The 16,682-nt window shown below is 37.8% G+C and overlaps 1 protein-coding gene across 4 annotated transcripts in view; it reads right to left on the bottom strand.

Moving 5' to 3' along the window:
• Positions 1-6,709: 6,709 nt before the first annotated feature.
• Positions 6,710-16,682, bottom strand: part of CADM2 (cell adhesion molecule 2) — a 585,014-nt gene continuing 575,041 nt past the window's right edge. For all 4 annotated transcript variants that reach the window (XM_030263057.4, XM_030263065.4, XM_030263073.4 and 1 more), the window contains 2 exons: positions 15,948-16,073; positions 6,710-14,348 (listed from right to left, as the gene is read on the bottom strand). In XM_030263057.4, the coding sequence (XP_030118917.1) occupies positions 14,230-14,348; positions 15,948-16,073 (245 nt within the window). In that variant the 3' untranslated portion in view covers positions 6,710-14,229. The remainder of the gene's footprint in view (positions 14,349-15,947; positions 16,074-16,682) is intronic.

Genomic DNA, 16,682 nt, shown 5'->3' with positions numbered 1-16,682 from the left:
CTGGATCAGCCCCATTAAAAAAAAAAACCCCAAAAACAACGAAACAAAATTTTAGCTGGTTCTTGGTGCCAGCTGTGTACCAGAAAAAGGGTTGGTTTTTCACAGCAAGCTGAGCACTACAGTGAGTGTTTGGCCAGCAAGGAGCAGGGGGATGTGGGTTAGTCACACTCTACCAGGGGCTTTTCTTCTTTAGAAATCAGTAATTTGCATTTCTTGCAGCTTAGCTCAGCTACTGAAAGCAGCTGTGCCCAGTGAATTTTATGAGGACATTTAATTCCCAGGCCTTTCCCTGCAGGCCCACATTTCACTCACATAACAACTCCTTAGGAATATCTGCTCATGGTTTTCTCATATCATATTTGACAAATCCTCCTGTAGCCCTTCACCAAAAAAAAACCTACCCTGCATTCCCCTGACTACTAGTGAATATATAGGTCTTCAGAGAAAACAAACAAAAAGTAAATACCGAGTCCCTCCATTATTTTCAGATTTTTTTTCCTGTTCAGTTGTAATTGCACATTTTCTAACTTGATACATGGGTAATTCACTACCAGTATATGGCTGTGCCAGACACCGATCCTTCCCAATATCCTCCCTCTCCAATTTCTGTGCATTAGCTGAGAAACAAGCTGTAGAGTTGTCCCTGATTCTTGGGAGAGGTCAGTGCATTAACATTCATTTTTACAGAGGCTAGACAAGGTTTGAGTCAGTACTGTAACACTTCATGCAGATTTTTTGGACATCTCTGATGCTGCCTAATGAGAACTTTGGCATAAGAAGTCATTCAAAGGGGAAAAAAAAAAAAGCAAAAAACAATGAGGAAAGAAAAAAAAAAGACTGAAACAAGCCTTTCTTCATACCCTGCCTCAGCATGACACTACATTCAACACTCTGCAAAAACAATAATTGGGTTCTATGCTTAAGTACATCCAAATGAATCAGGAGCAATTTCACAGAGGTCTGGGGGAGTTAGGCTGATTTTAAACTGAACTAACTTTGGTATAACTCAGCCTTATTCCTATGGATCTCAGTTTCACCTTGTTTCATACATAGGTGATGTCTGCCAAATCACTGTTGGTCATTAGAAAAGCTAAACCCATAAATTAGCTGGCTTGTTAGGGATATAGGGCAGCAAGGGCTTTCCTTTATATTCTTATATAATGATCCCTGCTTCTACAGAGTACTTAATTTCCATTTGCAAGAGAATTTCATGGCTTGTACAATGAACTCTGCAGCTCATGAAACTCTGACAATGGTCTTCACTCCTTTCTTTTGGTTAATTGTAACAAATTTCATTGGCTGGTTATAAAGGAGATTATTTCTGGGAAGGAAATTCCTGCCTGAGGTATATAAGGAGGTGAGAGATTTCTAAGTTTTTTCTCTTGAGCTTATTAATAGGGCATCAAGGTTTAACCTCTTTCAGTATGAATTTAACAGAGGGGTTTTAGAGTTCCTTTTAGCTGTGAAGCAGCGAGAATGCCACTGCCATTGTCAGAGAGTAACTGTCTGTCATTCTTTTTTGCAAGCACCCTAGTAAGTGGGTGGCAGCTGGTGACAAAGGCTGTGACTGCACTTGCCATTTTCTTGTGATAGCTGGAGCAGAGCTTTGGCCTGAAGCAGTTGCTGATGACTTTCTTGTGTCTCCAGTAGAGCTTTGAGAGAGGAGTTATGAAGACGTAAATATTTATATTAAATATTCCCGTTCCACTTGAAGCTGCTGGTATACTTTTACCCCAAAAGAGTAGGGAATGCTTTAGATCACATCATCATTTCCCATTAGTTGTGGAGAGAGGGCTTCTGGTGCCTAAAGGAACCTCAAGCAATTCCCTTTTACCTTCTTGCCTTCTACAGATTTTATGCCCAAGGTGCTGCCTGTAGGCAATCTGCTCTCTCCTGGGCTCCTGAGTTCAGTGTGGGTTTTTAGCAGTACCCTTTGATCAGCTCCAAGGTTGCCTGTGAGTGACAGTGGAAGTCCTTTCTGTTGGGAATCTGATGTGATGCCTCCTCAGTCCCAGCTCTGGGGACTTTAGGGCATCTCAGCAGTGTCAAAGTGACACTCAGTCTGCCATCATCTTCTTCCAGAGGTCTTTTTCTCTCTAGGGCTTTGCTTTGAATTTTTTTTTTTCATTCCCTCCCTGAACCTTTAACAGTTTTTGCAGTTGTAGCTCAGTCTTTACCTATGGCCCTCTCCTTTAATTGTGAATATCACATTCACATTTAACTGTGAGACTTTCAGTGCTGGGAGAGGTATTGCAGCATTTCCTCTTGCCAACACCTATCTTTTTCTCACTTTTGTTGTATTTCTCCTTTCTGTCCACCCCACACTGTAATTCTCTTGTCCCTGTTCCTAGTTCCTTACAAGTTCTGTTTTTGGTACCTTTGAGCATGAGGGGGAAATACCATTTTGTCTGCTTTTGCTCTACAAAAGGGCACGATGATCATGATTCATTTCCTGAATGAAAATGCAGATTCAATGCCACAGGGTCATTGAAAAAGGCTTTGCTATTTCCCTCCCACTTTGAAGGAAATAAAGAGTGGTGTCGGCAGAGAAAAATGTGTGATTTGGTGGTCATATAATACCCTGATCTGGTGCTTCTGCTGACACACACAGTGCCAAACTACAGCACAGCCAAAAGCAGACACACACCAGATTCCCTCCCATCCTTGGTTCAGCTACCAGCACATTCAGGAGCTGATGCTGAATCTCCCTCCTACTTCAGTGGATACTGCCCAGCTGTAATGAGTGTAGTGGGAAAATCCATAATATTTTCCACTGTTGCCTTTTTCCCAACCTGGAAATGAAACTCGAGATAATTTTAGTAAAGAGGTAATAGAACAGGAGATCTTTAATCACCACCACCCCCTTTTTATATATTATTGTTTCCCTTAGAAAGCCTCAATATCATCCTGTTGAAAAACTTACAGCCAAACCTGTTGACCAATGAGTCAACTTAAGAGTTAGTTTGCCTGTGCCCCACAAAGCATCACTAGCAGCCATGCAGGTATAAAACAAACAGGAAAAAGAGGAAGCTGTGTCTTAAGAGACTATGACTACAAAATCATGAACTTGGAGTAGCAGAGAATGTAGAAATTGTCTACTAGAACAAGAAAAAGGCATAGAAAAATATAGGAAGTGTTGTGTTTGGGTGTGTGCGCACATTTCTGTGCAGTTGTGCCTGTTGTTTATGAGCTCAACTTGAAAAATAAACCTCCTTAGAGCCCATCACTAGTTTCATGTGGTGGATGTTTCATGTGGTTTCATGTTGTATTCATATTTCAGTAATTCAGGCTGTTCAGTCCTATGGGATTAACCCTCTCATGCATCCCCTTCAGCTTCCCTGTGCTCACAAGGCTTGGTCAGGGGCACTGCAACCCTGTGCTACCTGCATGAAGAGGGCACCAGCCTCACCTGTGTCCAGGTAAATAAAATTTAGGAATCAGTCTGCTCCCAGGGAATGCCAAAACCAGCCCCACACAGACACAAAGACATGGTTACACTCCCAACAGGAGGATTGCTGCCCTCCTCTCCAGCAGCTGTGACTTGATCCCACCTTCAGGCAATAAATGAATGTGAAGCTGGTGGCAGCAATTCATCTGTGTCACCTCTCAGGTGAGTTAGAGCTGTGCAGGATGGCTGGACATGGGAAATGTCCTCATGCACCCTCAAAGGCATGGAAAACTTGGATGTATCTTAGAAAACAAGCTCAGCCTGCTTCCCATAGCCTACATCAGCTTTTCAGAATTCATTCCAAGGTCCTCGACTTTACTTTAAAGGCTGGATTTGAGTGGAGTTAAAAGTCTAGCTAGAAATCATAAATATTGACCAGCATCAAGAAAATTATTCCTCTATCATGCTGAAGGCTTTACAGGGAGAATTTGCTAAAACTGGAGCATTGAATCTCATAGGAAGAAGGAACAATCACAAGTTTAATCTTCAAATACAAAGTGCTGTTAAAAATATAAAGTTCTTGCATAAACATTGGGGAAATATAAAAATGTATAAATAAGTAAAAAACTAAACCACAATGCTTCATTGCACACACATTCCTTCACGGGGTGTGGATGAGGAAATAGATATGACAGCTCTTAGTCATGTTGCTTACTGCTGTTCTGGAGAGTAATCTCATCCCATGTGAGTGAGTGCAATATAATGATGTACTTTAACTGGATCACATTAAGGTATATGTGCTTTTGTCTCTGAGGTTACCATTAGATGCTCCAGAAAAAAAAATAAAAAAGAAAATGCACTGGAAAAATTACAGAATTATATAAAATATTTTATTTGTCCTGAGATGGAGCTGGCTAATGCCTTGATACAGGACTAAAAGCCCTTGCAGATGGCAATATTTTCTTTTCTGTTGCTTGCACTTTCTGTCCAACCTTATCTGTCAAGGTTAAAATTTTGATTTTCTTCTCTTCTTCTTTTTTTATTTTTTTTTTTGTCTTTAGTAAATTCCCACCTGTCTCTAAGTTCAATCAACTCAAAGTCCTTGAAGTGGGAAGCGCTGCTTGCTTGCCAGGTGATGGCATCAGCATCTGAGCTGTTCCTTGCTGTTCAGTGGCTTTGCGAATCTCCTGGTTGGATCGGTTTCTTTTTGCACCTCTAGCCACGAATACAGGCTAACAAGAAAAGCCACAGGCTCCCCCTTTGGTCCTACTGCTAGAGAGAGACAAACCTGTCTCCCACGTTCCTGGCATGTGCAGTTTTCCTCCTCCCTCTGCTCCCTGTCCCTCCACCCAGCTGGCAGGGCCCGGAGAATGTCCTCCCCCTCACCACTCCAAGCAGGGATGCTTGCTATCCTCACCAGCTGACATCAGTGCTAATTTCCTGTAAGTTGCCACAGAATAAAGGAGAGGCCTCTTTCTAAAAAATCTTTCCGGCTTGCTTAAAAACACTCTCTTGTCTTCTTTTCTTCCTGTGTGCAGCTTGCAGAATCAATAAGGCCCCAGCTCTTACCCTGAGCAGCAGAGAAGCTATTGCTGCAAACTCAGCAGGAGGAAGAGCTAGGGCAAGCAAGGAGCCCAGAGATAATCAAAAGTGCCCTCCCATGGCTCAGGATGTTGCCAAGTGCTTGGAGCAGGACCAGAAGGCAACACACTATGACTCTTTGTCAAGCAAGGAATCATCTTCATTATCCCCACTTAATTATCTCTGAATTTCACTAATTGCACTTACCTTTACCTTAACACTTACCAAAGGGGCTGGGCCAAGTGTTCCTCTATAACATTACTTTTGAATAACTCTGTATCTTCTTATGCAGGTGCCTGATGACTGTTAAAAGGGAAAGGAGCCCCTCTTACACATCAGTGTTTAATGTGTATAATGCCATGACAAGCTGGTACAGAGACTCTGCATTCAATGAAATTATTCTCAGTATTCAGTGTAATTTCAGGCAGTCTTTATCGTTTACAAGAAAGCCTGTTTGTTTTCCCTTTTGAAAAGAGACAAACAAAACCCCACAAAACTCTAAACTAAAAACCAACCAAACCAAAACACAAACCAAATCAAACCCAAAAAGCCCTAGAAAAAGGGACTCTCATTGTTTATTACAACAGAAAGTGGGAAAGATGGATGGGATTTTGTTGGCTGTTGATGAAAGAAAAAAAAAATTTAGTTAGCAGCATTTACAGATTTAGGATTCTTTTTTTAAGGGAACCACATAGGGACATACCAGGTTGGAGTGGTAACTAAGAATCTACTCTCAACCAGGGAAAGGCAGAGAGCAAAACCTCTGGGTAAATTTTTGGCTTGTAACACAAACCAGGACAGTACTAAAATTACATCTTGAATGCAGAAAACTATTAATCCAGGGGTGGGTTGCATCTTTTGCTGGACTGTGTCATTTTTTGGATTGTGTCATTTTGTTTGGGTACACTGCAGACTTCCAGCATCCTGTGCCCTAAAAATCATGGGCATGTGACTGAGAAAATCTGTATTGATGCTATATTTAAAAAGCTTCTTATAACACTTTAAAAATTGGTGAAGAGGACATATTTCGGTTTAGTGAAAAAAAGCAATAAAGATAAGAACAAATCCACTGAATCCAAGAGGACTCTACATTTGTCAAATGTGTGCTTAGTTCAGGTCACAGGAAAACTGATATGTGCAAGAGCACTGCAAATCCTCTGCACGGGGGTACCAATCTGGGACTGGTTTCTTTTTCATCAACACAGACACACTCAGAATTTCCTCTTCCCTCTGACATTTGTCCCTCTCTCTTTGAGACTGGTGGCCTTCTCGCCCTTTGCAACATCAGCTGAAACATGGTGAGTGGTGCATGAAAACCTTGCATGAATTCCATAGCTCCATCAAGAGGGCTAATCCACCATTTAAGTCCCACAGGTTTAAATGCTTTTCATACTTGACCTCTTCACAAGGATGAATTTCCCCTACAGTGAGGATGGCATCCGACAGTTGTTACTTTGTCAGTCAGAAGAAACTATAAAGCAGTACACAATAAATAGTATATAAACATCAAATCAAAGAATAGAATTTTTAATTCTGCCTCACAGATTATTTCCTTGGATCGCTGTTTAAAATCTCAGAATTAATATTTCAAGAAGAATATGATTGATTGCAACAATTCTACTGGAAACAGCAAAATCTGCTCAGTGAACAGTCTGTGTACAGCCACTGGTCTAAATCAACTCCACTGCCAAACTGGCAAGCACCAGGTAATATATAAAATGAATAGACAATTCAGAAATGTCCAACAGATAACTAAAATTGAAATTTTATTTTTTTTCAATAATATTCATCAGACAATTTTCTGACAAGACTTTTCTGAAAGATGAAGTGCAAATGGGAACCCTGTAAGAATGTTTAGAATTGTACATGACATTTTTAAGCGCCACCAAGTACACATTGAATACTTTGTAAGTATATAGGCATAGCAACATGCAAGTGTCATGTACCCAACATTACAATATGCATTTTGTCTGTTTAAAGTTGTTAATGAGGAAATAAAATGAAATTGTTGTGTCTCGTCATCAGTGCAATATGTTTAATTCCCGTGGTTTTGTTTTTTTCTTACTGGTCAGTGGTTGTATTTCTGAACCATTCGAATATATCCTTCTCAGGGCCATAAATTGCCAGTGTAAGAGCAAAGAACACCAGAGTTCCTAGGAAAATACACTTACACTGAGCATGAATAGATGAGGTTGTTATAGTCCTTTCACAAATTATCCCTTATTATTTATTCTAGGAAACTTCCTGGTGAACTAAAGGGGTTTTGTAGTTATAAAATATCTAGGCTAAAAGTAAAGGATGCACAAGGATTGCTTTATAATTCTTTTGAAAAAGAGCTAAATAGCAACTCAAACATGTGCATTAAGGACTTGAGCCTTGTTCTTGTGAGATCAATAGGCGTACTGTACTCAATTTTGATGGAAGCAGGACATATATGAATCCAGTAATCCATGATTTCCCTCTCTTGGCTCACTGTTTTGGCAGAAGCAGATGACTGTAGGTTATATTTGCATATTTCTATGAAAGCTATATAGGGGTATAAGCAAATCTGCATTCACTGGAAAAGGACAGCATGTGCAACTGCATATTTACTAACATTAATCAATATGCATAGAAAGGAGAGAAAGAGAAAATGATAAAGAAATCAGCCCAGCAATTAAAGACGATCTTCTCTTTATAATCAACATAAAGAGTTGATGATCATCCTTACAATCTTATTTACAAACTATTACTTTAAACTCCCTCCCTTTACACCTATTATAAAACCCCTTCAATTCTTTATTTTAGAACAAGACTGAGAAAATTATTATGTTTAGAAGAAAATAGCATTGGTGATTTTCAGCACTATGCATAAGGGCAGGCTAAGGCTGTCTGCAGTTTGTGCTGAAACATGAGACCAGAGCTCACACATGAAACACTGCTGGCTTGACCCTGAACACAGGGAAAGTGCTAAAGTGCTGACCCCAACAGGCTTGGCTTTGCACCTGAAATCTTAAAAAAGGGAAGAAACAAAAACCCTTGAACTTTTCTTTAATAGTAGCACAGACTGCTCCTTTTAGAGGAGATAGTTTTCCTTCCTCCTTTCCAATTAGACTGCTGCTTTTAGCCCAGCAGAGAATAAATGACTTAAGACACAGAATGTGCAGGGCAGACCTACAGTAAACATAGAAGCCATGAAGAATTTTTTTTTTAATTTTTCTTTCCCCATCTACTGCAAGGCTCTGGAATCCCCTAGAACTGCAGACTCATTCAAATTGGCTTCACACCTTCTGGTCTGGTTTTGAGTACATTAAACGTTGCTGAAGGAAATGAACACAGCTTGGCAACAGGATGATTCCTAGATGCTGGAAGAATTCTCTTAAGGGCTGCTGGAAGCACACGGCTTGGAGCATCCTGAGGATGTGGAGTGAAACAGAAGTGTGCTGTTCAACCATGTTTGTACCTTTATTTTCTCCTGAGTTAAAAGAAGTGCAGAGTGCTGGGTAAAATTCCTCGATAGCAAGAAGGAACTGTCCTAGCATCTTTTAATGCCAAGTAAACAACTTTCATGTGTTTTAGATGCCTTAGGTCCACCCTGAAAAGCCCTGTAGGAAGTCCTACTCTCAAAAGAGTTTCTACTCTGTTCTGTTGACATCAAAGGCTTCTCTATTAATTTAATTTTCTCCTGCTGTTTGCAATAGTCCTTCTCTGCTCCCCATGCATTGAGTGTTTTTAATGTAAACATGCCCTGGCAATGTTTAAATAGGTGAGAGACAAGTCAGGATATATCAACAGTGTTGATATTGCATATTTAATTCAAAAGCTTGCATGTGCTTTTTAAAGTTTCTTTTCATACGTGCATGTCTTACTTGGAAGAATTGTGTTGCAGTTGGATTGCAAATCATTATCCAGAGCTGCCTAAATATTGATGTGTTATAGCAGTTTATTTTTAAGCTGTTTGGGATGAATCCCCAGCCAGCATAAATTGGCCCACATTTAAGGCAACAGAGTGAAGCTGATTTATACCAGCTGAGGCTGTGTCCTTATGCCCTGTTAAAAAGCTAAAACTATACCAAAATTAATAAGAACAGGGCAAGAATTATGAACCCAGAAAATATTTTTACCTGTTTTTAGCAGAAAAAAAACATAATACAGTGATTTCATTTCAAGACTAAAGCAAATTTTCAATAGTATTTAAAATGTATACAAATATCTCATAGCTAGTATTTAGACTAAGAGGTAGATGTCATATTCTAGGAATAGTATAATGTGGAATAATGGTAATGGCAGTTGCTAAATACATTTATTTGCCTGTTACACAGGACACAAAGGAGGGTGATAGCAATGGCAACTACAAGAAGGCTTACAAAAAATTCTCTTCTTTTGCTATTCTATGTTATCTATCTTTTGGTGCATTTCTTCTGGAAGGGCAAGATGGAAAAGTGTCAAGAAGGAAAAAGATCTACAATACAAAACTTCATGTTTACAAAAACATTAGTTTTACATTTAGGGCATCCTCTGTAATGTAACGGAAACATTTTGTACTTAAAATTTAAGATTACCTGGCATTACTGAGCAAGTAGTGGAAATTCCAGGTGAGATGATTCAGCAAAATAGGAGTCAGAAGAATGCAGCTCTCTCTCTCTCTGTTGTTCCTGCTAAAAATACCAGGGCATATGGCAGCATATTTCAGCATCCTAACATACTAGGCTCCCTTGAGGACAGAAAAAAAGATGAAACTTGTGCTGTTGAGCCAGCAATAAGATTACAGAACTGTGTTGCCAGACATTCAGAGTGCTGGCAGCAAAGCCATTAGAGGAGTCAGTGTCTTACTTTGCCTAAAGGTGTTTCAGTGGTATTTAATGGTGCTCCAAGAAATGGAAAGCAAAGCTGATGAGAATGAGGAGCAGTATTTTTTATAAATCCATTGTCATTGCAAGTAGAGGAATTACACATATTGCATTTGGATATCCACTGCTTGTAGATGTACGTTCCACTTTTCCCTTGTGACTGTTGGGGGTCACCCCGTGCTTGAAATAATCAAAATGCATATTATAATTACATGGTTTTCCAATATCCATACACAGCAAGTACAAGATACTTACATGTAAGTACACTGTATTTACCTATATTTTTGCATAGTTTTTAGTGTGTACTTTGTGCCACTTAATAAAAAGCATTACTCATCATTTTTGTTGTTGCTGTTTTTCTTTATTAGACAGCTTGCTCAATTAAAGTTGGAGTAGCTGGGATTTTTGGTATGTTCATCACAGATTACCAGTCCCTAGGAGTGTAGAGATTAGACATTTGGAGGAGTCTGGGTAAGCCATGGGGGGAAGCTGCAGTGTGAACATGAATGTTTTAAATCATCTCCTTAATTAAGAAACGCAATATCAGATTTAATGATGCTAATTTAATAAACTTACCTTTAATTGGAACGGAATTCTAAAGGTAAGAAGTCCGTTTTCCTTTTGGTAACACTTTACAATAAGTGGCACTAAATTACACTAGAACTGCTATGTTACAGGGAATTACATGTAACTACACTGTAACTGTTGAAAGAGCTACTGTACATGTGCGTACATGGTAACTTCAGTGCTGTTACAATCATGAATTACATAATTACAGATGATTCTGTCCTTTCTTTTCATTGAAATAGCTATATATATATATATTTATATATATATTATACTGCAATGAAAACACACAAGATGTTAACTGTCATGTCTCACTTAGAAAAGTTGTTTTTTTTTCATGTGTTCCTTTAGAGAGGGAGTCTCAGTGCAAGACGAACCATCCTTAAGTAATGTGGAAACTTTCTGAGATGTTCTAGCCTAAACTCTGAGCCTCAAGTTAAACATCAGGTTCCTTAAACTGTCTCTTGGTTTGTCAGATGACACTAAAAGAGTGGGATGATGCACCCCTTGTCTTCTGATGCACCGCTTTCTTGTTCAAATCATGAGAATGTTCTTGAAGCATTAAAAAAAATAAAAAAAATCCAAAAAAAGTAAAGTCTACGTCAAAAGGTTTAAAAATAATCAGCAGTCGACACTGTAAACAGTACACTGGCAGAAACTAGCTACCTGGTCTGGAGAAAACTACTCTGCAAGTGAGTGAGGGAGAGGATGTCACATACATTTTAGTGAAGGTGGTTCCCATTCAGAGCCTCCATTTTACACACTCGCTGGGTGCCTCACACCATCGTAAAAATTTTTTCTTTTTTTTTTTTTTCCAGAATGGGAACTCGAGCAAAAGGAATGGACAACTGGCTTTTAGCCTACTTAATGTCATTAGTGTTGAGCCATGATTCTGCTTACAGAAAAGAGGGATGCCTCTCTACACCCAGTGTAGTAATTTGAACCCGTGAAGACCAGACAGGTCTGCAAAGTGCTGTCCAGGTAGAACGCTCTGCATGGGGCTTTTCCTACCTGCTGTGCACAGCTGCAAGGGACATCACCAGGTGCAAGACAATGGAAGATCAAATGGGTTAAAAATGAGCACATGTGAGCAGTTTTAATTGCAAGCCAATGGAAAGAAAAACAAACCTATCTTAACAGTACAGTTTATATATCCGTTTTTTTGCTAAGTTGAAATGCTGTTTGTATGCCAGCGGAGAATATGGTTTGAAATGGTTACCACAAGGTCAATCCTGTTTTTGAAGGCCCTACCTGACCTTGGCTGGGTAAACAACCCTACTATTCAAGCGAGCTGGAGTTAGGAAGGATGAAGGAAGGTGTAAACACCACTCTGGTGGGGAATTCCACTGGAGCAAATAAGGCCCTCATCCAGGGAAGCACTTCATTTTTAAGCATATGAACAGTGCCTTATACTCCAAGGGAACTCCTCTGATGCCTGAAGCTGACTATGTGCTAAAATCTTTGTTGAACTGGGCCCCAGGTCCTGAAAACTTTGATACTGTACTATAGCTAATGTAACTTACTGCTGTGATAAGAACCCATATTTTTGGTATTAAACTGAATGACTTCCTTTGCCAGCCTTTTACATGTTTATGTTTTGAAAGACATGAATATCTTGTAAACCTATACTAGTTTTCAATGTGTCTAGTAGCACCTACCTGGTTCTCTCAAACTACCATATTATATTAACATATTATTGCATTTTTCCACAGATGGGTATGGAGTGAACTGTAAAAACAAGCATGCAATCACATCAATGCAGACTTATTTCTTTAAAATGTCATACTGTATATGATTTATTATGTTAACACTCAACCACATCATATTATTTATGTCTGTATATTTTGAAAAAAAGTGCTGCTTTGATTGACGTCACCCTTTTTTCTTAGAAATTAACAAGATAAATGCTTCAACAAAAACAATTAAAATACTCTAATATTGTCCTTAAAAGGTTTATATTCTTCTGATAAATAATCTGTCACAGCACCTTTATTTTCCATTTTACCATACCACATGATGTCGTATTCCAAATTCTCCCTTCCCCACATAAAAATAAAATCCCAGGAGAAAGTCCTTTACAGCAGACCATCATCCTTTTATGTTTCACAAATACATCAACCAGAGATAAATACTTCTTTTGTCAAAGGTGCAAAACACAGGAGCAAAGCGAGCTCCAACTAGACTTAATTTGCGTTCTCCAGTGTAGAATCATTTCCAAGACCTGTTATGGCAACCTTTTCTTTTCATTGGAAGAGGAAATAAGCCAATGGGCTTACAGTGTTTTGTTGTCATATTTAAGAGCATGTGATTTTTCAGCTGTCAATTACACAAAAAAAAAAAAAAATCAGAAATAATCCAAACAGAGACCTTCACTGTGGAGCTAAAAGCATGGCAGGAATTCTCTATCATTCACGGTGACATAAGTTTGTACCTCACAAAATGCATAGACAGGAATTTAATATAAAGAATTAGTCCATTTACTGTATACACAAAACATATATCTTTTGTTTTAACACTTCTATTTTTTCTTTTTTTTTTCTTTTTTTTTAAGTTTTTTTTTTGTTTTTTTGGCAAACCAACATAGAGAAGCAGCTCTGGAACTGCCAAATTAAAATTGAGAATTTTAGCAACTCAATAGTACTTTTTAAGGATAGTAATCAAATGTGGTTGTAATTTAAAACCTGAGGCTGTGCACTGGTTGTTAGCTTAAAACTACCTTTCCATATAACATTGTGCTTCCATTGTATAACAAAGAAAAAATTAACAAGAACTAGAAAAGTTTGCTGCTGAACAGTGCTAGGACATACAGACAAAAAATACTAACACATGTTATCTACTCAGAATATTGATTTTGAGTCATATCTAAAGGGATATAATGGACATTAGAAAATGCTTACTCGTGACTGACTTAGCTACTGCCAAAAAAGTTGAATATGTATCAAATAATGTCTAATTGAATTTATTATATGCACTATATACAGATACTAAAATGCCTTGCAATTTTGCCCCATGAACACATCAAATTTGAGTAGGCAGGTGAGTTCATGTTTAGCAAATAAATTATAAAAACATAAATTACTCAGAAAGTTCTCTAATCTTTGTGATCCCAAAAGCCAGTAAAAGGGCAGGACAAATTGTTTCAAAAGAAGCTCTATTACCTAACTTTGCCGAATCTGTATAGCTACTCAGCATGTTTTCACCACTGAAACATGGCATTGTTGTCAAGGTACCATTTAAATCATAACAAAACAAAGCAAAAAAACTCCAAAAAACTCACTGGACTGATAATTTTTTCTACCAAATCCAAAAATATAGGAAACTATACTAAACAGATTTCAATTTGTGTCTCCAAGGGCATGTGTTGCAAAAACAAGTTGCTTTTTGAATGATAGATAGACAGGTATAAAAGATTCTTTGTAAACCTCTAATCTTAGACATCACATTTTCTGTAAGTAAACTAGGACCTTACCTAATAGTACTTGTTATGAATTTTGTTCTATGACATACTAGTAGGGACATGATAAAAGAAAACTGGAAAAGAAAGCTGCATAACACTTAAATATGTAGAAAACTTGGATTAAAATCATGATTAACATTGTTAAGGCTGTATATTCAAGCACTGTATGTTAAGAGAGCAGTGGATATGATTTTTAGGCAATAAGAAATGTCCTGTTTTATGCATGATACTGTAATTATAGAATGATGATGTCAACAGCTGATTGTTGGCATAAACTGGCTACTTATAGCAGGTATGCGAGTTAATAAAGATAGCAGAAGATGGCAGAAATGAATTCTGAGAAATGATAGCCAGTTTTCTCCAGCAGTCAGCCTGATAAGTAAAACTCCAAGATTCTAGCTCTGCATCTAAATGAAATACTCTTTTTTCTCCTCTGCATTGACTTGGCTGCCTTCTGCATTGATAATGGCTGTGTCGGCATCAGGTGCATCTTCAGCTCCTTTTGCTTCATTTGTTAAATATGTTCCTGTAGGAATCAGTACAAGAGAAAGAAAAGGAGAAAGATTAGTTTTGGTTTTTTTTGTTTTTTTTTTTTTTTTTTTTACAATGCATTATAGGAAGTACTTTTCAAACAATATACTCCAATTTTTTAATGACTGAAAAATATTTTTACACTGTTTTTAGTATACATCATAAAGGTGTGCTCAACTTTCTAATTTGCTTAAGAAATATATACACTGATACTTCTACTGGTAATGGCATATATACAAATTCTAGTATATCCACAACAAATTAAGGAAATATTTTAACAAAACTCTACTTTATCTAACTGCAGTAATATGCAATATCTTTTTCAATTACAGAATAAGTGATAAAAACTTGGTTATTTCATGAAATAGTTATCCATCAAAAACAAAGCAATTTTGAAGACTTAGAAATTCATAAAAATGCTTTTTTTCTCTTTAATGGCCACTGATCATTTGTATTTCTGTTTTTTCTTTATCATATCTGTGCTTTAATTTTACAGAATTTTATCATTGTAGTTCCAAGAATTACAAAATTGAGGCAGTTTTATTAACTGAACCAACTCATTATAATATCACAGCTATTTTTATGCTCTGGAAATGAATGAAAAGAAGAAATGTGTACAATAGTCAAATTTCCCTGTGTGAAAACCATTATTTATGCTGGCATAAGATGTACAACAGTTCATTCAGGAAAGTGAAACAAAAGAGACACACTTTCACTGGCTTGTTAAAAAAAATTCTGATTTTCTCTCAAATAGTACAATCAAATTGTAAATATGCTTTTTATCAATTTACATTTGCTAGGTATATGTTTATCCTATCTAAAATGAAAGTTACTGAATTAATACCAATACTCATCCTCTTTTTTTTTTTTTTTTTTTTTTGTTTGTTTGTTTGTTTTTTGAGCTGTGTGGAAAGGGAATCAGCTGAATTTGAGCAATAGGCCTACAAACTGTGCAGAGGTTAAATCTCAAGGCATGATTTTAGAACTAACTAGGTCAAAATCAAATCATAGAGAAGTCAGAAGTCAGTGTCACTCCATTCCTGTTATCTTTAGTGGCAGAGGGGACTGAAAATGAAGGGACCAGAATTATTAAGGTAAAACCACAGAATAAAGCAAAGCTAGCCCCAGGAATGAACCCCTTATTCCAGCAGGATCATTGATAAACTGATTTGAAAACTCACGACTGGATTCTCATATTATCTTTTAAACATATACTTGAAATATTCTTGTTTACTCAATGCATATATGTTCTGCTGAATTGATATGGTAATTAAAACTATGAGAACATGATGAGAACATGTAATCAAGTATCAGGAGTTAAGGTTCAAAAACAAGGGGCAGTCTTACCCCTTGGTCTCCCTAAATCACTGACTTATAAGATGACCTTGGGCATGCATTAACTCCATGTCCTCTGCCTTGGCCAGCCCACTGGAAATTGGTGCAAATTCCCAGGGACTTCACTTGTGATTGGACTGAGAACTATTTTTTGTTCAAATTATTCAGCAGAGAGGGGAAGGCGAAAGGGAATGGCACTCCCAGGTGAAATCACGCCTTGATTCCAAGAATGACTGAACTTCCACTAAATGTGTCCTACCTTTATGTCTTGCCAGGTATCGACCAAGGAGAATTATAGAACATAGTGTTACAAAGACAACTACAGCCACTATTCCTCCTATAAGAGCGTGATCAGGTCCGGTCTGTCCAGCCAAAGCATTTGGATCTAGAGGGAGAGATAAAAAAGCAAAAGTGGTCCTACACAGAGAAAAAAAATGACAGGAAAATTCACAATACCAAGTTTTATACTAATCATCCTGAAAATAGGGCATTTCGCTCTTTAATATTCAGCACCGTTATTCCCACTTTTACTCCCAGTATCTTATCAACAGCACAGTGCTGCTTGTATTCCCAGATTGTTAAAACCCTGAGGACATCACAGTTATGAAAAATATTACCCTATTCTTCTTTGGCAGAGGTTATTAAATGAGAAAGGTTTCTAGCTTTGTCCTCATCATTTTACAACTGAAAACCTGGCCATACCTATTTATAGAAGGAAAAACAAGGAAGTGAGAATTGGGGATAGAATAGCATCAGCAGAATAGTGTCTGCATAATACATAATTTATAGAATTGATTCTCAGTGGGGAACCCTTATATGTTCTCTTCCTCTCATTCCTACCCTCTTGCACCAGAAATAAAAAGGCAGATAAAGTGCAGCCGTGCCAAGTTCCTCTGCACATGGCTGAGTCTGCATGGATTTGGCTAGATAAACATATCAGGCAACATGAAACTCAGCATTCAGACTCAAGCATCAGTTTGTGAATTTACTACAA

Source organism: Taeniopygia guttata, chromosome 1, assembly GCF_048771995.1.
Source record: "Taeniopygia guttata chromosome 1, bTaeGut7.mat, whole genome shotgun sequence".
Classification (NCBI taxonomy): Eukaryota; Metazoa; Chordata; class Aves; order Passeriformes; family Estrildidae; genus Taeniopygia; species Taeniopygia guttata.
The sequence above is the reverse complement of the archived record's forward strand: the minus strand, read 5'-3'. Positions and strand labels throughout refer to the sequence as shown.